At 36.9% G+C, this 26,396-nt stretch overlaps 1 protein-coding gene across 2 annotated transcripts; it reads right to left on the minus strand.

Moving 5' to 3' along the window:
* LOC143470062 (uncharacterized) lies at positions 1 to 26,396 on the minus strand. 2 transcript variants are annotated; one of them, XM_076967931.1, is made up of 51 exons: positions 26,150 to 26,396; positions 23,375 to 23,452; positions 23,115 to 23,275; positions 22,882 to 22,960; positions 21,471 to 21,612; positions 18,692 to 19,018; positions 17,477 to 17,523; positions 16,969 to 17,040; positions 16,824 to 16,886; positions 16,416 to 16,584; positions 16,224 to 16,348; positions 15,938 to 16,063; positions 15,671 to 15,837; positions 15,269 to 15,409; positions 14,831 to 14,954; positions 14,385 to 14,600; positions 14,082 to 14,145; positions 13,602 to 13,730; positions 13,226 to 13,320; positions 12,898 to 13,146; positions 12,626 to 12,692; positions 12,293 to 12,455; positions 11,942 to 12,108; positions 10,954 to 11,264; positions 10,537 to 10,617; positions 10,159 to 10,198; positions 9,912 to 10,025; positions 9,701 to 9,796; positions 9,314 to 9,446; positions 9,183 to 9,241; positions 9,004 to 9,097; positions 8,745 to 8,800; positions 8,557 to 8,653; positions 8,003 to 8,147; positions 7,588 to 7,755; positions 7,224 to 7,337; positions 7,034 to 7,110; positions 6,934 to 6,974; positions 5,986 to 6,098; positions 5,815 to 5,917; positions 5,476 to 5,652; positions 4,923 to 5,078; positions 3,940 to 4,008; positions 3,581 to 3,732; positions 3,216 to 3,356; positions 2,421 to 2,585; positions 2,036 to 2,230; positions 1,584 to 1,714; positions 1,032 to 1,165; positions 559 to 678; positions 1 to 311 (listed from the first exon to the last, which is right to left on the minus strand). In XM_076967931.1, the coding sequence occupies exons 1-51, from the start codon at positions 26,222 to 26,224 to the stop codon at positions 148 to 150; spliced, it is 6,492 nt and encodes a 2,163-aa protein (XP_076824046.1). In that variant the 5' UTR covers positions 26,225 to 26,396; the 3' UTR covers positions 1 to 147. The 2 variants fall into 2 exon arrangements, with proteins under 2 accessions (XP_076824046.1, XP_076824045.1); XM_076967930.1 differs by having other exon boundaries at positions 12,293 to 12,479.

Here is a 26,396-nt window from a genome sequence, read left to right on the forward strand (position 1 = left end):
TTGTAAATTTCAAAACTTTTTCAAGTTGTGACAAAGATGTTTATCACTAATTGCTGTATCAGAAAACAAAGAATAAATCAGCAGTATATATCCGAAAAGTAGAGTGCAGCGCATTAAAAGGCCGCGGGAAAGACAGAACGCGAACATCTAACTGAGCAAGTCGCGAAACAATTCTGGAACATTCTTCCTCAATCCTTCCACCGCGGCATTGTTGACGACAGGTACTCCGTACACTACACAGGCCGACCCATTCAGCTTCGGAACTTTGCAAGCTGTCTCTGCATTGCGTGTGACGTCAGGTAGAGATGTGCCTGGGAACATTAAGATTTGTCAGGTTGTCGGTGCATGTGGTTACGACAATCAGGATGAACCAGCAAGACTAAGTATGTTCATGACGTATAACACGCGTCACTATTCACTAACAATAGAATTCGAGAAAGAATTCGCTCCATTTTGCGTTAAGTAGGCAAAAAATAATCCACAAACAAATTACAACCAGTAAATATTGCGATTACTGATTATGTAACGCATAATATGTATACAATGAAATATGCCAACCTGGGGTCGACCAGTCTATGAGACATTTCGCCAAATATCGATCGATGTCCTTATCTGTGACTGGCCACAAGCAGACCAGGACGCAAGGTGAACCGGATATGAGGTAAGCCAGAGACATCCCTGTCAACAATGAAGCCGGTAAATAAAACTTGATCAATGCACGTAGTGATGATATGGCAGGGCAGAATGCTGCGGGTTATACGCATGAGTGCGCACCAACAAGCTATTATGTCATAAATAAACTTGATGCAGGCGAACAAAATTATGTAGAAGCGTTAATATCAGCTTTAGGAGAAATCCTCTAATTCGGCAATTCTTGGCTTTGGAATCTTTATCATCAAGTCAAGGAAAGTATTCGCATGACTTACACTTACCAAATCAACTAATAACTTATGTAAACCAACCAACCGAATTAACCGCCAACCAAAGTAAACAAATCACGAGAAACCAGTCAGAGTATGGAAGGGGCCTACCATCAGGTTCGGTGATTCCCCTTTCATCCAGTCTCCCACTGCTGCACCCCATGAGCAGTGCGCATGCGCGGGAACGGTTTCGCGCGATCAATTCCCGCTGCATGAAACTTGAACCTGACCCATGACCTAGAAATCTAGACACATGAAGTCACTCAGGTGAGAATACGACGTTCGTGAAAATGTGTTGAGGTCGCTGTTTGATATCTGTAGATGAGGGGTCACCAAACTAAGGACAGCGAGATTATTCTGCCCACACCACTGAGCCAGAAACCAGGTTATTGCAATGTAGCCTACTGTACAAAGCGGGTAGTATATCAATCGACAGATCTCACGCTTATCTGGCTCTTTGTGGAGAAAAGTTTGGTGACGCCTGCTATAGATAATACCATGTTACGTAATCATTATGACAATTTCGAACCCTACTCGCATCAAGTCAAATCTTTCGGTTCTCACTCATCAAAATCTATTCATTATTTCACTTATTTGACAGATGAGCTAAAACTAGAAATAATTTCCGCAAACGTCCAGTAAAATATGAGATGTCTATCTTACACAAATACATCTCGACCGGATATATACGTCATGTACTGTTCCCTAGATGGCACTGATGACGTCACGCCTTCCCATGTTTCAATCGACGAAAACCAGTCGTTGAATCTTTTCTCAGTGTTGATCAAGTCTCCCTGAAAAGTGAGAAGAATAAAACAACCAGCAAACTGCGGTAACTACTTTGAGGGTTTGGCGACTGCTCAGAAATTGTTAGAAAGCGCAATCTTTAAAGACTAAACGCTTATTGTCGATGCAAATGCATAAATTTTGAGATCGTTTCAGTCAATAAAAACACCTTAAAAACACTGATAATACCTAACCGGAAGGAAATATTTCAAGAAATTAACAGCAAAACAACTAATGAATTATTACTTATCAAATAGCTATCACCGAAATAAATAACTACAAAATAGCTAGTCTCTACACAAATTGGCACACGACACACGAGTTCTCACCCTGGGGTTGATGACGTAAGCAAGCGATCTGAGGTCAACAGAGTTGTGACCAGGGATGTTGTTGAGCTCGAGCTGCCACAAGAGGCAGTGCACAGACGGCATCCTCGACACTGATTGGTTGAAGAGGATAGGGGCGCCCTCTAGCGGTAGAGTTTGAACCTCTTTGTCGAGGATTAAGATCACGTGACCTCGTTTCTGCAAAGTTTGTTGTCATTGTCACGAGAAAGAGAATTATCATAATTGTTGCTTACAAAGCGTTTTGACGTAATAATGACCTAATTAATTAGCGAACGGCGTTTATTATTAACATTAGAAACTGCCTTCAAGAAGAATAGACTGTTATTAATAGCGGTAAGATGTTAACTATGGAGTATATAGAAATAACCTGAGTATCAGCTTTGCATTCATCGCAACAACAGCTGTGGTTCTTCTCAAATGTCGCAACGACCTGGCAGATTTCTTCAGTCGATCGATTCTCACCACCAAGTAGTTGAAGCGCAACTTCGCATTTTTCCTTCTCATTGAAATACTTCCAAGCAGAAAGATAAATCTGTCCAAGTATCAAGTTACATTGAAGGGTGGGAGTTTAAATTGTTTTAACAGGAGTGATGGACTTTTACTAAGTTGATAAACTTAAGCTGTGACATTGTTCTTTGTCACGTATGTTGCAATCTTAGCATTAGCAAAAATTGATGACCACTTTCACATTAAATGAATGCAGTGAATCACAAGACAACTAAAGCAGGCACGACCTAAAAATGTTTTTTTTCGCCAAGAAGTGTCGAAACTGCATAACTTTTACATAAAAAAACCTTCTATAAATATACTCAAAAACAAAGATTCATAAACAAGAATTTATTTTTTTTGGAGAAGCATGTTTTTGGAAAAGTGTCGATTGTTTATTGAGCTTTCTATGAAATTTTACAGACGCAAAAGTTTAATTCCATCAGACACCTGTTGATTATAGAAATATCACAACAACATTGAATATTTTGCGGCTACGTATTGATAAACAAATGAAAAAGCGATATTTAGAAGCAACTTTTGCCCAACTAAGTCAACTTTGAAACTATGGATTTTTTAATTTGAAGAACCCTTTTGCAAATCACTTAAAAATGGCAACCCATTAATCATAATAGAACGTGTTCTGTCATTGCAGCACATAGCGCATCAAACTGACCTCTAGTAACCCGACGTTAGGATGTGACGACGCATCAAACGTGACGGAGCTCATGACGCGTTCGACGTTACGTTTCAACGTCTCACGACATTTCTTTGCCAGTAATTTTCCCAAAAGAAATCCACGCTGGACGCCGAACATCTGTTTAACGAACAGCAGGGTTAAGAAAGAAACAACAATTTTTTTGGGGGATTTTCCATCACAACAGTTTCTTTAAATAATTAGACGAAGCAATTATCGGTTTCATCGAAGGTTATTTAGGACAATTACTGCATCGGCCGTGATTAGTTTAAAATAAACACAATTTGACCTTAAGATGGAAATATTCCACAAAAATTTCAAAACTTATTTGAAATGAATTGAACCTTTGCATCGAGATTGCCGATGAAATCATCCATGGCGCTGTTCGTCTTCCTCCGCTGCGTCCACCACAAGGACTTGTCGGTTGTCTTCATGCCGTTCACGTTACACTCCATCAAATGTTTCATCCTGACCAGCATATCGCTAGCGCTTGTACCTAAGAAGGACATTGAAGGAGATTTATCAAAGCAGCTGATTCAAGAGGGCCAAGAAACACCGTTGAAGCGAAGTATTTGAATATGAATACTCTCCTTACTGGTTTGGTTACGAGTCACTTGGATGCAGCGTTATATGAACAACTGGACACACATAACAAATTATTTGAATTGCACAAATATCAGCTTATCACATAATAGATACCAACCATCTATTTCAATGTGAAGAGCTTCTTCAGAATGCTGGAGCCGGGTAAGCACGAGGCGACGAGATCCACCTTGTACCAATGCATGGTGATTAGCCTCGGAAATGAGAATGATTTGAACGTACCGACAATAGACTTTAAACTGGCGCCCGCCATACTGAAGTAAATATATCGATTTGCGTCTCCTATCTTCAACAACGATTGACTTGGAAAACTTTTGACTTTAGCAACAAGTTTCAGGGTCGAATTACAAACGATTTTTACCTGCTGTGTAGCATAGGACTACTGGAACACATTTAAACAGCGTTTATTTATTTTCAGTCTCTTGTTTTCTGTTTATACCGAATTAAATTTACCCAAGCCGCAAAACATGTCGCCTGAAGTTGTATGCGTTGTATATAGCTCCATTGCGCCACCATACGAGAGAAAAATACTCTAGTACGAGGCGTCACAAAATGTAATTGTTGCAACAAACAGAGAGTGATCAATGACAGACGTTTATGATGTCTGAAACTGGACTTCTTTTTCTGGAATCACGGGCACATGATAACTACGAACGATGCATAATTCCCCATGTAGGTTTAAGTAAGGTGCAAACGCTAAACACAAACCAAAAAAAACAGATAAAAAAGCAAATGTTGTTCGAATGTGCTCCAGCAGCCTTGTACTAGACACTGAGTTAAAAACATCTCGACACAACATTATTTGTGATTTTAAACCTTGATCTATAACGATTGGGTAAATAGTAAAAAAATGCATCTTACCGTTGTTAAAGAGCACCATCTATTTCAATATGGCGGGCAGCAATGTGGAAAGGTTTATATTTAATATTGCAACGACTACTGCTCAGTATAAAGCGTCTACATTTCTTGGCGTTTTCTGCGCGATGTTTCACAAAGCGTAGAACAGTTGGTTTTGTTACAAAGAGGAAAGGACGAAAGCCCAGACAGGGTTCACGTGTTTACTAACTTTCAACACGCACCAACCTTCAAGTAAAGAAACGATGCAAACCGTCCAATCCGGGGGGATCTTGCTGATGACGTCATCCATAAATTGCTCTGGATGTCGCAATGAAGATATGACCTTGCTTGGATGCGAGGAGTTGATTGAAGAGCGGATCGCTCTCGTGAAATCGTCTTCACCTAAGATTCAAACGAGAGTTTTAATTAGACAGAGAAATTTAGAAAATTTATAACCAATAGCAACTGTTCCATTAAAAGAGAGGGGCAAATTTGTTGTAAAACGCTGCAAGACCAGTGGTTCCCAAGCAGGGACCCGCCAGTTATACGTTAATTCGTCATAAATGGCCGATTAAGTAACAACTTTGAAATCGGGGGACCGCCAGAATAGGATCATTGCAGCTTGGGGTCCACAAGCAGATAGGTTGGCGAGCACAGAACCAGACAACATCTCACGACACAAGCTTGCACGCCTCGTATATAGTAGCTTTAAGCTGACGATTGATCATTTTAAACAGAAGTGAACAAGGAAACAAAACTGGAAAACTAGAGATTAAAAAGATGTTGCTATTTCACCAACTTGCAGCTTCCAATCTCTCGACTGAGCGGATGTGATATTTCATATGAAGGGCGGTGATGATACGGAGGGAAGTCCCCACAGACGAGGCATGACACGCCGCCGCTTTCGATAAATTCTTCGATTGATGAGCTAAAGTTGAAAGAAGTTGAGATGAAGCCCTGGCTGGTTGGAAATCGGCTGGAGATAAAAAAATTGACGTTTTGCACGGAACTCATGTTTAACTTCAAATATTCCCTCATAGATATTCAAACAGAGATGCAGAAAGCAATCTGTTTAGCAATATCGAACTATTTACATTTTACAGCAAACATTAAAATAATCAAACACCACACAGCCTACCTAATGCAGTTGCGATGTTGAATGCGCGGTTGAAGTGATCCTCACTTGTCGAGTCGTTCAAAGGCAACTTGTCAACAGCCAGTGGTGTTGATGCCACAATGTTCTGCGGATAATTGCAGCAAATTCATCGCCAGAATCGTCATCACTGATCGCATCTGCGTTTTAACTCACTTCGTTGTCTAGAAATTCCACGTCGCGCTCTTCCACTAGGTGTCGCTCACGGACGCGTTCAATCTCGTTGAGTTTGTTCCACTCTGGGGGAATCCCGTCCCGCATAAGTTCACCTTCGCAACAGATAAGTTAACGTCCCCAGCAAGAACTTCTCATTAGTTCAAATACTTGCTGAAAACACGAGACGTGAGCATTTTATGATTCAGTCGAATGTATACCGGGCAGCATGTATTGTATTGTATGCATTGCAGCGCAATAATGAGTGTACTTCCCGCCGACACGACTGAATGAGCAACTGGTTGAAAAAATTCGCATAAATCGGTCGACCAACTACTGTATTGTTAAAAAATACGTCGCGTATTCGACGATCATTACGAAACTTTCAACGAGAATTGTGACGTCATAGAGAAATAACGGTGCATCATAAGACGCTGCTGGTTTCCAGGACTTTTCTACTAGTGTAACCCTAGTTGCAATGATTCCTTTCTCGCCGACCCCCGGTTTTAAAATTGCAACTTACGAGGTTAATTGCGAGGAGGAGTATATGTATAGAACATGACAGATAGTATAGCATATAGAGTGCATACATAGTATAACGTAGAGTACAACTCGCCGAACCTAAAGTAGGAAACCACTGAACAAGAATTTATAAATTAGTTGCGCGAATTATAATTATCGGTCAACTAGCGCGATCTTTCTGAAATGTTCAACGTCAGGCAGAAATCAAGTCACCAACAATTCTATGCACCTTATGTTAAAACTACGTAATTTTAATCGTACAACATATCCGGCGACTATTTCAATGCCACCTACAAACAACTCATATTGTTATCTACACGTAATCTTTCAAGGCAATTTTTCAGTAGTTTCAGAGTTCATATAACAATTTTTAATCTAATTATCACATTATTCAATATAAAATAAACTTGTTTTCCCCGATAACCTTACCTTGATCTGGCATTTCCGAAACATTCTCCACTTCTTTCAGCCTACAACAAGACGAACCATTTCAACGACAATCAACGCAAGAGGTCACGTGTCAACTTACACTCGTCGTTGCTGATTGTTGACTCTTCTTGTATTCTTTGACTGTTCCTTGTGTTGTCTTATTGGGTGTCTGCTTGTCTGAAAATAAACAAAAAATACTCTGTTCACTATGACTAGACGATTTGAACATACCGTGGCATTAATTCTTGGGTTCTGCGAAGATACGAGTTTGTGGGAACTAAATATTTCACCTCCGTGTCTTCATCTGTGTAATATGGCCCTTCTTCCGCACGATGTCGCCGCCGAGCCGATTTCCTTGCCGATTGAAGGTTGGTTGCAATTCGAGCAGATGATCGAGTCCTAACCTGCCAGTACAAAGGGCAAGGAATGATTTTACAAGTTTGTTCGACACAGAATACATTTTCATGTGAAAGTTGGAATAATGGTAACTATTGATTGAATCGTTGGTATTTATTGCGAAAGCAATGACAAGTAAATATTATAATCAAAGGCAAATAAACAAACTCGTCCATTGAAACGATGTCGAGTCGCTGACCTGGTGTATTAATGGGCAGAATATTTGGGCAGGATTCAAAGAATGAACAAAACGCATACCTGAGATGTCTTGACGTTACATTTGAATTCATCATCATCATCATCATCATCATCAGATGGACTGAGAATGACTCGACGAGTTTTCTTGCTTTTGGCGGTTGACGTGATTATTGGAAAATATTCGTCACCAAGTTGGTCGAGATCTGGTTTTGGCAGAGTCGTCTTGCTCTGAAAAGTAAGATTTTCCTGATAAAGTTTAAGCTTTGGGGACTTTGAATCAAGTTCGTATCACTTCTAAACACAGCATGAATTTGAAATTCTCAAAATGACCGTGACTTTTATGATTTCTCGGCAATGAGTTTAAAAACCTACATAAAGCAATGAGTTCATCAACTACTTTAAACGTCTGATATTATCGCAAAGTGAAATATTTCAGTGTCATAACTTGTTGAACTGAAAATGGAAAACAACAAACTTGTGTAGTCTTTTTCTTCCTCACTGTGTCTAACTTTATATCAGGGGCATCGTCGTTGAAAATCTCAAATTGAAGATTCTTTGCCTTTTCAGTCTTTCTTGTTGAATTTCCTTTACATGTTGACTTCTTCACTGAAGTTGCGATCCTTGCAATGAAATGAGACGTAACATTGAAAGTAAACAGTGACTTAATAAGTTCAGTGCAGTTATTGAGCTCACTTAACAGTAACACTTCGAAACAGTGTTTTCAAGGTATTTTATTTATAATGCTAAAATATATACTTCTGCGACTGAAGCAGAAAATAATCAGTTAGTCTTTAAAAGTGCGCGGTCTCTTAACATTTCTTAGAGATCATCGTGTAACCTTAAAATATAGAAAATTTCCTCTTGACACTGAAGATTTAGTTAAACGAAACTGTTGCAACTGGTACAACGGATGTAGAAATAATAATACAATTAATTTCCTGAAAATGAATGTGTTGGCGACCACATGTTAGTAGAGCAACATAGTTTCATCGCTACACAAACTATACTGTGACCTTATTTAAATAAAACCTTTTTGATCGTGGAGTTTTCAGAAGACTTGTCAATGGCGTCGAATCTTTCCCTCCACTTAACGACGGCTTAGATGGCAAAACATTGCTTTTCACATCTGTTATAATTTTTTAATATTTATTCCATTGTTACAATTTGCAAATTGTTTGAATTTAAAATTTTCAGAACTTAACAAACATTTAACTAACTTGGATCAGTATTTTCGTCCAACTCGGAGAGTTTTTCATTTTTGTTCTTGTTGCCCCTACAAAGACATATCATTTCATAAGACATCAACAGCTTAATTTCAACCCTTGTAAAAAGTTCTACAGAAGATGCGTCAACTGAATTAGTTAACAGTACAACATTATTTTTATTGGGTCAACAACAAGCTTTTGACGCTGTTAAAACAAAACATTATATATTATATAACTTATTATTTAATTACTGCTGGTTGGGTTTAAACACCTTCTTGACTTGGGAGTTTTTAAAAAACTTCTTGGCAGAGTTAAGGCTCGATTATTCGACAACGGCTTCGTTGGTAAAGTAACTTTTCTTGAATCTGAAATAGTTTTTGTCAACCCAATTAAAGCATTTTGCAAACCCTTCCAAATTAAACCCTGAACTTAACAAAAATGGACACTTACTAAGGTCAGTTATTTCATTTGAGGGTTTCGATGTCTTTACTTTCTTATTCTCTTTGTTTCTGCAAAATCAAACAATAATAAATTTTAACAACTTGCATGAACTATCTTCACACAGTTTCTAATTTCTATACTTCTGTAGTTTTGGTGCAGGCGTAGCTATTAAGCTAAGTCCTTTCATCTTTCCTGTGAGGTCATATTCAAATTCTGGTAATTTGTTGTTTTTTGCCAAACAATCAATCACCGAATCCAGGTAAGGTCGAGTATCTACAAACCAATCTTATGTTTTATTTATTGTAAAAATCTTGGGTTAGCTACGACCTGTGGAAATGCAACGATATGGTTGTATATGAAAGACAAGGGAAACTGTAAGTTATTCAATAACCAGTAATTTGAAGAAACAATATTCACATAAGGACATAAACCCTTGAATCAGATTAAGGCTTAAAATAAAGTTTGCTTTTGTAACAAAACATTTTAGTTTAGTGCAAGAACCTCAAAATTCATGAGCAAATGATTACCAAGTTTTTTAAAGTCCTTCTTGTTAGTAAGGAGCTGACCAGCGACCAAGTGAAGCCTAGACATCATCCATAAATTCTCATAATTCCTCGGCATTTCTAAACACGATCATATTTTAGGAATGTAACAAGATTTACGATCTGATCAATGTCAGGCGGATACATCTAAAATTTACTTTAAATCTACGGTGAGCTCAAAACATATTAAAATGACCTGCTGTCTGCTGCAGTCCTGTGTAGGCCAGTGTCCTTGATATTTTACGATTGCCGTGTTTCAAGTTAATTTGAGCAAGTAGTGTCACAAATCGGAGTTCTTCGCTCATGAACACTGTTAAGCAATTAATTAAGAGAATGAATTGAATTAAACCTTAAAAAAGAATTTTGACCACAAACTTTAAGAGTCAAGACAGAAAAATCAGGTCAACACTGCATCATAATTTTTTGATAAATTATATTCTCACCATTCGCTTCAAGCTTGGTCTTCCAACAAGCACTTATGACCTGATAAAAGATAAAATTATGATAAGAAAATTAACTTCTGCTTAATGGCCGTGCTAGTTGTTATGAGCAAAATCAACACCTAAATCAACGTCGGAGTAGAATTACCACAATGTTTGCTGAAATGAAAGTGACTCGGGTTCTACTTCAACAGCTGCCAATAAGGTTCCACGGCATTAAGTTACTTTTAGATTAATTTTTACTTTTGACTGAACCCATTTGGTGCCCGGTCGAATTTTTCGGAGAAATGGAGAAAATACGATAGAATGAAAACACTAAGATAGTTCAACACAGGCATAAGTTGGACAGTTATTCACCAACTAGATAAAGTATAAAATAACCTGAGAAAGGTGGTTTGAAATGTTTGAGAAAATTTTTCTCTCACGATCAATCCAAGTCAATGTGTCTCCTTCCGCAGTCAGCTAATCGTGTCAAGTCATGCAAAAATAGTCAGTAATATAGTCAGGTAAAAATAGTCAGTAATATAGTCAGGTAAAAATAGTCAGAAACATTGCGAACATGAGTGCTGTTTGAGTAATATGACTATGCTGGTATCATCACAGCAAATAAAGCGTCCTATGATGAGAACAAGTGAATTGTGATTCAAAGTAAGTTATTATCATGTATATGTAAGTAAGTAAGAAGTAAGTTATTATCATGTATAATTTCATAAAAATATTATATTATATTATATCATATTATCAGTTGATAAAACACAAATATTGACGAACAAAAGTGACAACGTTCGGTCAACCCACTTCAATAAGTTGTGCGGTCAGTTGCACGAGGTTGCATTGTTGCCTCACAATGAAGATGTTGGAGCAGAATATACACGAGCAACATCCCTCGTGAGCAAAGACTTGATGATGTTGGCGAGATTTTTTTCCACCTCTCTTTCTTGAAAGCTCCGGACTTGTTATCGCGTCATTTTTTGTGACGCTAAACGATGACGTCATGTTCATATCAACCGTCGCCATGGAAACGTGGTCGTCAGGCTGAATTTCTTCCATGACGCTGCTGTTGTTGATTGCTTGTTCGATGCCGCGATCAAATTCACTGCTGGTTTCATCTGGGAAATAATCAACGACAAATGCTTGGAAATTGTTTCTGGTGCTTGCATGATGAGGTGAAATTTATTTATTATTGATGTGAAAATACTGGACATATGAAAAATATTGCACAAAACACATTTCGTTTTATTACCAAACAAGCATAAACATTTCTTCCAATGTGCTTGTTGACAGACATTGATAAAATCTATAACATGTTACTCTGCTGTTTCAACATTAGCTTTTCATTTCATTATTTTCAAGTATACTCAAATGTTCAAATTGTTTTATTCACCACAATAATACAACTTGAACCTAAAATTTTATGGAGTGTCTTTTAATGGCAAGGTAAACAAGTTTGCTCATATAAAAGATAAAGACAGTGTTAAAGTTGGTGTAAAGTTAATGAAAGTATTGGATGAAGGAATTAATGACTTGTGCATTTGGTTATGAAAACACATGTCTACTAACGATGTCATTTATTCTTCTAGGGTAGGGTATGCTTACTATTTCATCTTTAAAATTTCACACTATAAACGTTTTGAACCCAACTTCTGCTTTGAGCAAAAACATTGCCAAAATGAGCAAAAGTTGAATCAGTTTTGAAGTGTGTCCCAAAATAAATGTTAGATATGTTAAAATTGATGTGCAAAGGTAACAGCATGATATCATGAAACACAAACAGCCATACTCTTACCAACTGAACGTGTAGAATGTAATTTTGTTCTTCTCCAATTCGTCTTTGCTTCATTGCAGCCGATATATTTCAAAACATCTCTGGCAACTTGGAGTTCTTCTGCGAGTCTCACAGTGTTGCATTCCATCGCTGCATAACTTGCCAGCAACAACTGAAACTGAAGTTCTCTGGAAAATATCAAAAATTGCTTCATAATCATTAATAGTGAAAAACACGGACCAAAATGCAACTGATTGTAAGTTTGTAAAATTCGTTTTTTGGACTAATTTAGATCCAAAGATGATCCAATGTATTAAACATGAATTCATTCTTGGTTCGTTGTTGAGTTATAGACATGCAGATGGCAGATACCTCTCTGGCAGACACAGACTTCTAGTTAGGACGATGCCATCAGTGATATAAAGCAGAGAACACCTGAGATCACCGGCAAGAAGCCACAGTTTCGAGGCCAAATATAAAGTCTTCAAGAAAAGTTCCAAGACTTCAAATTGGAAAATCATGTCCGTGTTTGAGTCTGCCCGAAACAAAACTGATGTATCTGGGCAATACCAATTCTTTTGCTAAGAAAACTGTGATAATTAATTCATAATAACTGTGATAAACATAAAAAACTAAAAATACAGTTTATAGTATAGTGGTTTGTATCATAATTAATTAATCGATCAGTTATTTACTGCAATTTACCTTTGGATTTTCTTCCAAAATTCGGGCTTGTGTTGTTCCCACCTGGTACTTCGAATGACTTCTGGAACTATTCAGCAGAAAAATGAAGTGAATACAACTTACTGATAGATGAGTAAAAACTAATATAATATTATACTAATATAATACTACATATGATATAACTATAATACTAATAATAAGTAATAATCTAACACAAACAACTGCCCACTTTGAATTCAGGGAGGAAACCAAAATTTCATCTGTCGATTGTGAACCTAGATGACCTCACTCACCGTACACAAACCTGGACAAGACTGCCCCAAGACTACACAGGACTTGCGCAATGACGCCACCATCTGGTACAAAGTGTGGACGTCTGTCAACTTTGTTGAATCTTCCAACAACAACGCAACATTCAACTGGGACAGGAGAAGATCAACACGGGCTGCAGCAAATGTTGAACTCCTTGACGATCTTTGCTGCGCACTTTTGATAAAATCACCGCCACGGAGTTCTTCAATCACTTTGCAAGATTCTTCATACTGGCGATAAAGCAAAGCTTGCTTTAATCACTAACTAATAATTTTAGAAGTCGCAAACTGTATAAAAATCTGGTGCTACCTTGTGGTTAAACACAAGGGCTTTTGCAAGTGAACACTTTGCTTCGATGGAAATCTGACTTTCCATCTTACTCCACTTTTCAGAATGAACGAGATCTACAAGTCGTAAAATTATTCCTTACAATAGCACAGAACACTCATGAACAACTTGTTGTGAAATATTAAGTAGTGCTTCAAAATAGTTAAATAGTTTTATATTATAGCTAACAGTTTCAGTAATAGTTAAAATCATATTATTTAGTTACAGTTAGTTAACAGTCATAGTATCATGATTATATTTTTGTAGTTAAATAATAATTGATTAGTTTATGTTCATAATTAACAGCAGTTAAATAATTTTAATCCAGATTGTTATCAATGCTTCAAGAGGAGCTCACCCTTCATCAATTTATCTGCATCTCTGCTTTCCTCCAACCCGGATGCGAGCAAGCCGACATGACACAAGAGGAAGGAGAGACGAGATTTAAACGAAGCAAGATGAAACTTGATCAGCGGTTGGTCATCACCTGCAAGTTTAGCTCATTGTGACCTCATTGTGACCATTCGTAATTGTTCGTTCATTTAGAAATCAACGTTATCAAGATTGCTGCTTACTTTGCAATGACGTGTCTATCTCACACAAATCCATACTTTTTTATGCAAAATTTAATCAATCAGTGTGAGTTTAGCACTAATAAGATGATTCCCAAAATAGACATCTTATCAATTACAGCACAACGATGCCATTGTATGTAAATGTTAATGTTGATGACCACTCTAGTGTCACAACCGCCAACATGCGGCTCTCAATATCTTCTATTGCAATGTATTTTTTTTCACCAACATAGTAACGAGACCACCCCTCATTTACTTCTTACCTTGATTTGGTTCGAGTTCCAGAATTCTGACAAGTTCTTTGAGAAGAACGAGTAGCAAAGTCTCCTGAAAGTTTAACATTGTATGTTGTTAAACAGTGAAATATGCTGGAAACATGCAACGTGCACAATTGCACATAATACAATTAAACTAAGAAAAAGAAAATACACTGTTGCAATACAATTTAATATTTATGGTTTTAGTAAGACAAATGTGATATGATAAATGGATAATTAAATACATTAACAACAACGCTTTGCACAGTGCTATATAACCACATGTATCAATTAATAGCTGCTTCCTACCTCACCGCGGAGTTCAAGTATGATTGCCAGAGCCCTGCAAGCTTGCACAAAGTCAAGTAGGAAGATGGGTTTTATGTCACTGCACTGCGATAATGCATTGATGAGTGGCACCAACTTGGATAGATCTGTTGGTGGCGACGACGGAAACCATCTCAATAAGTTTGCTGAAGATGGGTTTGCTTGCTGGCTTTCAAACACACTCACGTTCTTCCAAATCTGTCAACAGGTCGTAATATGTTACTATGCATTTATGTTGAGCCCAACTCCTGCTCATATATTCAATGGCTTCAAACTGTTGTGATGTTTACTGGCAAAAAAAAACAAAGAAAAAGTTGCGATATATTTCACATTTTATCCTCAAAAAAACCATAATACCAGACCAGGTAACACGAGCAATGTAACACTTTACAATATTTCAGCACCTTACAGCAAGAATGCACGCTTACCTTTGACAATGTTGACTCCCAGGAACAAATGTAATTCAAAAATTCGGCAAGAAATTTGACCTCGAAATCAAGTTCAAATTCGCTCGTAGAATCGCAGAGTTCAGAAATCATTGACGAGGCGTCTCTAAAGTAAAATCATATTTAAGCAAGAGCAGGGTTGAGCGTTTTTCTCACCATTTAAAATATGAAAGAGAGATTGGTTCTGCTCGAGTGATTTTAAAAATATAGGCCACAACCTTTGTGATGCCTTTTTCAACGATTTGGAAGAATGGACTCGCTTTCATATTGTGAATGGTGAGGAAAAGGAACTACCATTGAGAAGAGACAAGTCAATGCACACAGTACAAAGCACTCCAAATATTGCTAATATTAACCCTAGGTATAATAACAAGTAATCCTGTCTATATACTATGATTAATCATGACTGCCACAAGCAACCTGTCGTATTGGAGTAGATCAGACCATCCGTGGAGTAACAAAGCCATGAGCAGAGTAGACGTGGTGTGAATACTTGAACCAGGGTCACATAAGTCTAACAACTTGACAAGAATGTGAAATTCATTATGCGGCGGACATTCCCTTTAAAGCGAAAAAGATCTTCAGTTTTTGTGCTGTAATGTTATAATTTCCAGAAGGCCACAACTCTAAGCTAGATCCTATCAACAACCAGCATATAACCCACAGGTGACGTCCTTAAAAGTGTCACTTTGGAACAAACTAGTGTATTCAGTTGCCAGGTAAGTTGCTAAGGGCTTTGTACTATATGCTGTCACGCCTTATTGCCAAAAACAGAGCAACATAACGACACTAAATATCACTATAACCAACAACATCACGTACATCACGTAGAGTGAACTTCGACAAATCTCAAGCTGACAGACCAAAGCAATGACCAGCTTCTGCTTATCAATATTTGAAGACATGTCATCGGCGACAGTTCGACTTTCACAGGTCGAATCCGATGATGTCATCAACAACGATGTCTTACATCGTAACCATTGAGTAACCTGATCAGTAATTTTGTTACAACAAATTTTATAGTCATTTAAGTGTATTTGGTACTTTTAACCACATTATCGTTCTAGCGCAAGTTCATCGTATACTCACCATGACCTCGAGTTGTTGTGGGTTGTCACAAAGCACTTCGACCGCTTTTCCAATATTGGCCATTGCATCGTCATAGCTGGAGAGTTTCCGCAACATTTTAGACAAAGCTGTACCAGTGCTAACCACCTGGAAATATTAAGTGGACATTATACATCAATTGCATGAACAAACACCCACCATAAAATATATACCATGAATCAATGTAAATATCATACAATGAAAGTTATAACATCAACGACAACAAAGGACGACTCCATTGCCGAAGAACACTCATTGACAAGCTCACCTGCTCCACCATGTGGAACCTAATCGAGTTTTCGAAAGCAGACTTCATGAGGAGAAGCGCTTCTGGTAGCTCACTACCATTCAAGTTGTTCCAGGTTACAATACAGAGGTTGGCCGCATAATCCACTTCAAGTAGATTTCGGTTAAAACAAAAAAAACTAGTTACAACATAGTATTAATTGCATGCACTTACACAGAAATGCGAGACTTTTATTGTCATATGTGGTCTCGGGTAAAATATTATCTTGAAATGCTTCCAATGCAGAGCTTAATATTATCCTTTGGAGGGCTTTGCTGTCGAAAGCTTGGACCAGTTTGTAGAAGAGATACATCAATTTACGGAAGACGTCCTCGCTCAATAGCTAAAATGATATTTGACAAAGTTAGAAGAAGAAATGGTCATATTTTACACAACACCCATTCGTAATCGATATAAACCATACTAGCCATTCAGTAGTTATACAATTGGAATCAAGATCAGAACAATCAAAATAACAAAAATTCTGTAAATTCCTGACATCAAGCATTCATTGTGCGTAACAATCAAACGATACTTTCGGTGTCGTAAAACTTTTATTTTAATTGAAAAATAAAACCTTACTTTTCCTTGTATGAGAGTGAGCTCTCTGCAAGCTTCATAGAGTCGAGGTACGATGGTTTCCCACTAAAGAGACATTTTAAAAGTGTTGACATTTCTACACCTGTCATAAATGTTTTCGAAATTTGCCAGTAGCTTGTACACTTACTTTGGAAGCAGAAACAATGTTTTCACTCGAAGATACGAATCGTGTCAATAATTTCATTGTTTCACCTAAAACCTAAACCATACAGAATTTTCAATGAAAGTGATTAATTATTTAAGATATTGACACTTTTGTTATGCCAACAAGCTGCGTGTAGATCAGGGGTGGGCAACATACGGCCCGCGACGGGATTTTGAGCGGCCCGCAGACAGTTCAGCAGTTCAGTTTAGCAGTTCAGTTTTGACTTCAGCAGCTATTGAAGTACATTATTCGTTAATAAATTCATTAAATACTGTTTTTGGTCTCTATGCTTAAAAATTAAAATTTACATTAAATACGATTTATTCCTTGCATAGGTGGATAAATACGCGATTAATGTATCGATTCATGAATCCGGCCCACCAAGTACTTTATTTTCTCATATCAGGCCCGCCGACCGAAAAAGTTGCCCGCCCCTGGTGTAGATCATCACAACTATGTGCAAACTTGATTCTAACAACTGTTTGGGTACCTTGCATATAACTACACAGGATATTGACTTATCTTCGTTGAAAGTACCTGAAAGACATTCAACGTAAAATGATTAAATGATTGTTAAAAAGCCCATGCAAAGATTTTTTTATTTTTAATTGAATTGAATGTCAGGCAAAAATACATCACTGACATCAGCCAGAAAAATTTGTCTTGTCTTTGCCAAAAATACAAGATAACCAGAAACATAGCAAGCAACTTCCAATGAAACAACTTTTCAGGAAACTAATTAACCTAAATTCTGCAATTTTTTTAAATGATCCAAAAGCAGAGTAAGCATGAGGTTTACACCTTTACTACAATTAGGAGTGAGACCCAGGGAAATACCCTGTTTCCCGGGATTTCAGCCTTTTGTTCCAATCCCAATCGTGGGATTTTTTGTCTTAAAATCGCGGGAATTCTAAGTTAACGTTTCATCAGTTCAATACTGCTTGATATGTGGATTAAATCTGTTTAAGACAGTTTTACAGCAGCTAGCCACTTAAGATTCGGCACAAAGTGTTGTCATAGTATTTTCATGCGACTTATTGGGTAACAATGGCTGAATAATTGCTTTTATCGCATGGGCTTGGGCCTTGTGCATCAGGTTTTAGCCTGTACTGTATTCTCAAACTGTATTCATATGCATGCTACAGGTTCTGACTGATTCCTGGCAAATTTTTATCAAACCTTCTAAATTTTGACGATGGAAGTTTACAGAGAAAGTCTGAAGTCTGGAAAAACTTTTCATACTGCAAAACTAACGTACGGAAGTAACATAATGTAATTAAAAAACTGTATGGAGCCTGGAAAACCATGAAACCTACGTCAGTTGAGGCCGAACATGCATTCTCTGCCTTTGGTTATTTCGGCAATAAATTTGGAAATCGTCTTAATGATGACACTGTTGATGCGCTGTTGTTTTTGCGTCAGTAAATTACAATAAATAAACATGCTTTGTTTTGATTATATGTGTACACTTTTTACTTTGTTAATCCTGAAAAATCCGGGGATTGTAGAGTAAAGATCCCGGGATTTCAAATTTAGTCCCAAAATCCCAACCCTAACTAGAATGGACCTCAAAAATAGCCTGTCACTTAGATATGTCATATCAAGATGTTCAGCAGTGAGAAAAAAATGCAGTTGTTTTGGATTCCAGGGGCCTTTGTTTGCTCACAACTATATTACAATTATTTATCACAAATGATTCACTCACTTGAAAACAATCCCCTGATACTGGACAATGAACGAAGCATTGTTTCCACAATCAGGGTTATATCACTCGTGACTTGAGGACAATCTGAACAAGTGCTAGATGCTCCGTAAAGTTGAAGGAAGCTTCCTAAAAAACTTTTTCCTTCATCGATGAATCTGAAGTCATCCTCTCCAGGACCGACGAGTCTTGTGACGATTTGCACAGAGTCGTGAAAAGAGTCAACAATAAGTTTGTTGTGGCAGTGACACGAGGAAGGGCAGGAATTAAGTAGAATGAAAATTGTGCTCATCGAGTCACGAAAGAACGGGCTGAACGAGATGACAGGATCTAAAAATTATCCATAAAATACTTATAATAAACATCAGTTGAGTACAAGTCACTCCATTAAATTATGGAGTATTGTCAGGAAAAATTACTCAAACTACCGTAAAACCTCTATTTCACCGCCATGGCACTCTATTTTTCAACTCTTGTTTAAAAGTGGCGTTCTATTAGAGGTGGCGTTCAAATAGAGGTTTTACGGTAATTACTCACAGCATATGAATCATAATATATAGTCAAGTGGGGCAAAAAAATGCAAAATTGACAAACTTTTGATTTTCTCGCTAAAAAATGGGCCAAAAAGTCAAGTTTTACCCTCTATTGATCAATATTAATATTCCATTGATGTATCCAAAAAATTGGAGCATTATGTTTATTCTTTTTATTTTTATCGAATATTTTGTGTTGCTCTTTTTTCCCCAGTGTTTGGGGCAATAAAAACCATGCTCGGGGTAAAAAAAAACAATCAATTTCGACAGCAAATTTTGTTTATTAAAAGCAACACAAAGCAGAAGAAATAGCAATATATACAGATGAGGATGAAACTGTAACATCTTGTTAAAACAAACAAAAAAGTTTATGCATTATGAAGTCCATATTTGCTTAGGAACACAAATTTTTCTTTCACTTCCTCTTCTTCGGCAAAACCAAAATATGATTTTGCACGTCCGACAGAAGTTAACACTGCGGTTGAAGGACCCCAAAAACAATTTTCAACGGTGACTATATCTATGTCTTCCTTTGTTTGCCAGTCCCAATACACTGCATCTTCTGAAGTTGATTTCTTGTCCCAAAACTTAAATTCAGCTTGCTCAATTTTTCCATCAACCTCGTCTCTGAAGACCTTCAGAAGTTTTCCCCAATAATATGTTTTTGGCTTCTCCCAAAACACTGCAAAGTACTTTCCAACTTGCTTTTTGTTTATTTCCAATTTAATTGTTCTCTTTCCTTTTTTTCTGTTCATTTACAGTTTCTTCAGTTACATCTCTTCTCTCTTCCTCTACATCTTCCATTCTAACAACTGTGTCTTCTCTTGTTTTGTCATTCATTTCTTCAGATTCATCGTCAGACTCTTCTACCATCTCATCCTCTGTATCTACTCTCCTCATGTCTTCATCCATTTGTCTTTGAATTTCCTGCTCCATCCTTCTTTCTATTTCTTCCTCCTCCTCCAAGTCCAGTGAATTTATTTCTTCATCTTCGTCTGCGTTCCTTTTCCTTCTCCCAGCTTTTCTCTTTTTTGCAATTGTTCCATTTGCTTCAAAGTTTTCAACTTGCTCGTTAAATTCTTCATTTGTTAAAATGCTTCCATTCATCTTCACTCTTTTTTCTTTTTTTCTTCTTGTCATTTGTTTGTCGTCCCCTTGATTTTAACACACTTTCTATCGAAACCGATTCATCTTTTGACACAAGCCGTATTTCATACTTCATCCCTTCGGGAGCGTGAAGTTGCAACTCATTAATGATGTCCTTTGTTGTTCTGATCCGTGATTGTACTGTGGTGCTTGTCGACGGTGTGGAAACAGCTTAAATGTTGCGGATTGATGAGGTGGATGGCATTTCTTCCACATTACTTGACCATTCACTTTCCTGTGGACTGGTCTTTTCCAAAATTGGATTGCCTTCTTCATCTTTTGGAGAAACACAATGCTACCGGGACTGGTTAAACTACTACTGAACAGAGACTTTTGAAACTGGTAAATGCTTACAAGAAGGTTAAGCTTTTGAATAGCTATTTGGCAGGAGTTCAACAAAGTGGAATGGTACATAAATCAATTAACTACAAAGATCAACACAAAATGATTGGAGAGTAAAACTTAACGCTTAACTTAATTTCAAATGAATCATCAGTACATTAAGATTAATGTATTTACTAGAGATCAGGAAACTGAGACAATGCAAGTAAAGGATTAAAGTGGTAGTTTAATTCCTTATAGCAACCAAAATCGTTCTAAAATGAAAGTTATTAAAGATGGGGTAAAGAAAAACAAGCACAGGGAAAATAAAAACAACTGTCTTTTTTTGCCCCAACACATTGTGTAGTTTTGGGGTAAAAAAAGACAACATAAAATAGAATGAAAGGTTAACAGCAATCAAAATTGAAGTACTGGAGTACAATCATACTAAAATATCATGTAGATACACATAAAAAGATTGTGATTTTTAACCATCGTTTTCGATCCACAAAAAGTTTAGTAAAGAGCAAAAAAAGTTTTTTTGGACTGTTTTTGGGTCAATTTAGTGATTTGCATAGTTCCTGAAGAGTACTGACCTCTAGACCTGTATTGTATGTTAAAAAACTATGCAAATAAATGATGTTTCTAACCATGCAAAGCTTTTTCAAAAAAATCATTCTTAGGGGGAGTTGGGGGGGCTGTCCTTTTTTACCCCAAGTACCCCTATGTTTTTTTTTGCCCCAACTGACTATATACCACTATTTACAATCAATCACTCATACCAGAAAACATAGACAAAACATTTCCATGAAACTTGCACTTGGCGAATGTGATTTGGTGGCAGTGGGACTTATGACAAGCGCAAATATTAACAGACATGGGCAGCGTAAGGTTTCGAATCTTGGCGGAAATATATTGCACAACCTGATAACAAAAACATCATTTCAAGAGAGTCACTAAAAACTGCAGGAACTACATAAATAAACATGGTGTGATTGAAACTCTCCAAAACAATATTTAAAGAGTCGTGAGAAAAACTAAAATATCTATCAAAAGAGATCAGATCTGCAGTGAAACCGATTAGTCCAGTTCACTGTTCAGTGCATAAGCCCGAAAGTAATTATTTAAAAACAAAACTAATTGAAAACAGAACTAAATTGCTAATACTAGTATAATATACACATTCAGCATTAATGTAATATATACATTGGTATATATTATGCTGTGTACACAGTGAGACCTCATTAATCCGAGCCCCGAACAACCGGAATCCCCGTTATCCGACACAAAACTGCCGGGAACGGATTTCTTCTTATGTGTTTTATCCCTTTAATCCGGAAACCCCGCTGTCCGACACAAATGTTTTGGAACAAATGTGCTAAACAAATAGCAATAAAATTCAATAAACCGGATTCTTAAGAGTGAAGCGAAAAGGATTCACGAATGTCCTAGATACAGTAGTTAGTTGACGAACAGAATAGCCGATTATCTACACATAATAATGTTGCAGTTTCACTCTTTAAACTCCTACACATTTGCATACTTTGAATTGGAGTACGGTGTTCAAAAGCATACTGCTTTTTGAACACAGTGCTACATTTGCAAGATTGATTGATTTTTTGCTTTCCGATAATCCGGATACCCAGGCTTGTCCATGGGACATATTTTTCTGTCCCATCCCATCCTATCCCATAGCAATTCATGCCTGTCCCATCCCATCCCATCCCATCCCATTGGATTCCCATCAAAATACAATTCAATAAATGTTATTAAATTTATGGAAATTTAAGTCTAATGTCTATTAGAATTGACTACATGTACAAAGAGAGATACAAAACGACAAAATTTGTTGACTTTGTTAACTTTAAAGTTCAGAAAAGTTGTCTATCTATGACAATTTATTATCATTGGTACTCATATTATCATATCATTGGTACTCATGGGAATTGCAATTCGTGCTGTTCCATCCCATCCCATCCCATGGGACATTTCCCATGGGATTCCCGTGGGAATCCCATTCCCATGGACAAGCCTGCGGATACCCCTCTAAACTGACATTTTACGAGGAAACGAAGTGGTCCGGATTAATGAGGTCTGACTGTATATATAAGCGCAAAACCGGTATATATAGCCGACAATCATTTCAAAACAGCTAAACACAACTTATCACAGTAGAGTTTGTAATAAAATTACCTGTTGATTGCGAGACTTCTGACGATGAAGGAGTTTGAGAAGTAACAGCAAGACCTCATTTATCTTTGTCAGGTGGTAGCTTGAAGAACATAATGCATTACACATAGACATATTTTACATATAAATAAACTGAAACAGATATGAATCAAGTTGTGTCAAAAAAGCAAGCAAAATTATGCCCTGTTGTTTTGGTGGTGTAACAGAAACTGCAGTTTAATCAATTTTTTACTTACTTGAGGCAGACATGCTTTACAAGGTGATAGATCAATTTTTCTAATCCTGATTGAGGAATTTTGCTTTCTTCCTTCCACTGAGAAACAAGATATTCCAAACATTTTATGCTTATCTTGAGGAAGTGTGACAAGTCATTCGTGGAAATCTCTTGATTCAATGCCTGAAACATCAACATAAACTCAAAATAAATATATATCTATAAATAGCTATATATATATATATTAGTAGATATTGAACTAAGATTTCAAAAATGCAATACCAAAGTGGAATGATGAAATATAGCGTACACACAGGAGTAGCGTTCCGCATCACTGCATCGAGATGAGATCAACTGAACCTGTGCAAGAAATGTTAAATACAGATCACCAATAAAGAAATACATTCATTCATTTACTTATTTTTCGTCAAAAGCGCGGTGGGGATGAAAAATCAAGCCAGCTGTTACTACCACGCGCCAATGAACAGGAAAAAGTGACAAAGCCGAAGAGGCTTAAAACGTGCTCAAGAAAAATAACGTTAACAATTGCTGGTAAAAACTAGCACAGCCAATAGACCTATAATTATTTAAAACCATATATAGTCAAGTGGGGCAAAAAAATGCAAAATTGACAAACTTTTGATTTTCTCGCTAAAAAATGGGCCAAAAAGTCAAGTTTTACCCTCTATTGATAAATATTAATACTCCATTGATGTATCCAAAAAATTGGAGCATTATCTTTATTCTTTTTATTTTTATCGAATATTTTGTGTTGTTTTTTTCCCCAGTGTTTGGGGCAATAAAAACCATGCACTGGGTAAAAAAAAACAATCAATTTCGACAGCAAATTTTGTTTATTAAAAGCAACAGAAAGCAGAAGAAATAGCAATATATACAGATGAGGATGAAACTGTAACATCTTGTTCAAACAAACAAAGAAATTTATGCATTATGAAGTCCATATTTGCTTAGGAGCAATTTTTCTTTCACTTCCTCTTCTTCGGCAAAACCAAAGTATGATTTTGCACGTCCGACAGAAGTTGAAGGACCCCAAAAACAATTTTCAACGTTGACTATATCTATGTCCTCCTTTGTTGGCCAGTCCAAATACACTGCATCTTCTGAAGTTGATTTCTTGTCTCAAAACTTAAATTCAGCTTGCTCAATTTTTCCATCAATCTCGTCTCTGAAGACCTTCAGAAGTTTTCCCCAGTAATATGTTTTTGGCTTCTCCCAAAACACTGCAAAGTACTTTCCAACTTGCTTTTTGTGTATTTCCAATTTAATTGTTCTCTTTCCTTTCTTCTGTTCATTTACACTTTCTTCAGTTACATCTCTTCTCTCTTCCTCTACATCTTCCATTCTAACAACTGTGTCTTCTCTTGTTTCGTCATTCATTTCTTCAGATTCATTGTCAGACTCTTCTACCATCTCATCCTCTGTATCTACTCTCCTCATGTCTTCATCCATTTGTCTTTGAATTTCTCGCTCCATCCTTCTTTCTATTTCTTCCTCCTCCTCCAGGTCCAGTGAATTTATTTCTTCATCTTCGTCTGCATTCCTTTTCCTTCTCCCAGATTTTCTCTTTTTTGCAATTGTTCCATTTGCTTCAAAGTTTTCAACTTGCTCGTTAAATTCTTCATTTGTTAAAATGCTTCCATTCATCTTCACTCTTTTTCTTTTTTTCTTCTTGTCATTTGTTTGTCGTCCCCTTGATTTTAACACACTTTCTATCGAAACCGATTCATCTTTTGACACAAGCCGTATTTCATACTTCATCCCTTCGGGAGCGTGAAGTTGCAACTCATTGATGAAGTCCTTTGTTGTTCTGATCCGTGATTGTATTGCGGTGCTCGTCGATGGTGTGGAAACAGCTTAAATGTTGCAGATTGATGAGGTGGATGGCATTTCTTCCACATTACTTGACCATTCAGTTTCCTGTGGACTGGTCTTTTCCAAAATTGGATTGCCTTCTTCATCTTTTGGAGAAACACAATGCTACCAGGACTGGTTAAACTAACATTGAACAGAGACTTCTGAAACTGGTAAATGCTTACAAGAAGGTTAAGCTTTTGAATGGCTATTAGGCAGGAGTTCAACAAAGTGGAATGGTACATAAATCAATTAACTACAAAGAACAACACAAAATGATTGGAGAGTGAAACTTCACGCTTAACTTAATTTCGAATGAATCATCAGTACATTAGGATAAATGTATTTACTAGAGATCAGGAAACTGAGACAATGCAAGTAAAACATTAAAATGCTAGTTTAATTCCTTATAGCAACCAAAATCGTTCTAAAATGAAAGTTATTAAAGATGGGGTAAAAAAAAACAAGCACTGGGAAAATAAAAACAACTGTCTTTTTTTGCCCCAACACATTGTGTAGTTTTGGGGTAAAAAAAGACAACATAGAATAGAATGAAAGGTTAACAGCAATCAAAATTGAAGTACTGGAGTACAATCATACTAAAATATCATGTAGATACACATAAAAAGATTGTGATTTTTAACCATCGTTTTCGATCCACAAAAAGTTTAGTAAAGAGCAAAAAAAGTTTTTTTGGACCGTTTTTGGGTCAATTTAGTGATTTGCATAGTTCCTGAAGAGTACTTACCTCTAGACCTGTATTGTATGATAAAAAACTATGCAAATAAATGATGTTTCTAACCATGCAAAGCTTTTTCAAAAAAATCATTCTTAGGGGGAGTTGGGGGGGTTGTCCTTTTTTACCCCAAGTACCCCTATGTTTTTTTTTGCCCCAACTGACTATAACGTAAGTCAAAAAAGCGAAAAGTTAAGCAGACGAGCAGGTGGTGTATTCAAGCAACTGATGATTAAAAATTGCTTCTATGCTGTGTATTATACAGATCTTTCCCTTGACCACGACATGATCATTTTAAATATCACGTAACACGTTAAACTGGGAAACTGATAATACAGAGTGGAATTTATAGATATTTTATATATCAAGATTTTAGCAATGAGCTTATACATGATTCGTTGTGTATAAGATGTCTATTGACAATAAAGATGCAACATCTTACAACTGACCTGAAGCTTTTGAATAGCGGGAGAAGAGTCAGTGATTGACAACAAATCAATCAACTCTTCAACAACTTGAAGCATGACCTTGACGCTAGAAATCTATTGTCCAATGTTCGTCATGATTGAAACAACCGATATGATACCTTTAGAATTAACAAGTAGGCAACAAGTATGCAACCAAAATAATGTCAAATGCAACTGTGGCTGACAACAAACTGACAAACACCTAAAATTTCAAAAAAAACTCAGCACA

The sequence above is a fragment of the Clavelina lepadiformis genome, chromosome 9 (assembly GCF_947623445.1).
Source record: "Clavelina lepadiformis chromosome 9, kaClaLepa1.1, whole genome shotgun sequence".
NCBI lineage: Eukaryota > Metazoa > Chordata > Ascidiacea > Aplousobranchia > Clavelinidae > Clavelina > Clavelina lepadiformis.

Coding starts and splice junctions, on each gene's coding strand:
- LOC143470062 (XM_076967930.1), bottom strand. CDS start 26,224: ATGCTTCAAGTTGTTGAAGAGTTGATTGATTTGTTGTCAATCACTGAC. Junction 10,199..10,536: donor TTTCAAACCACCTTTCTCAG/GTTATTTTATAC, acceptor ATCTTTTATCAG/GTCATAAGTGCTTGTTGGAA. Junction 6,099..6,933: donor TTCGGAAATGCCAGATCAAG/GTAAGGTTATCG, acceptor TCTGTTGCGAAG/GTGAACTTATGCGGGACGGG.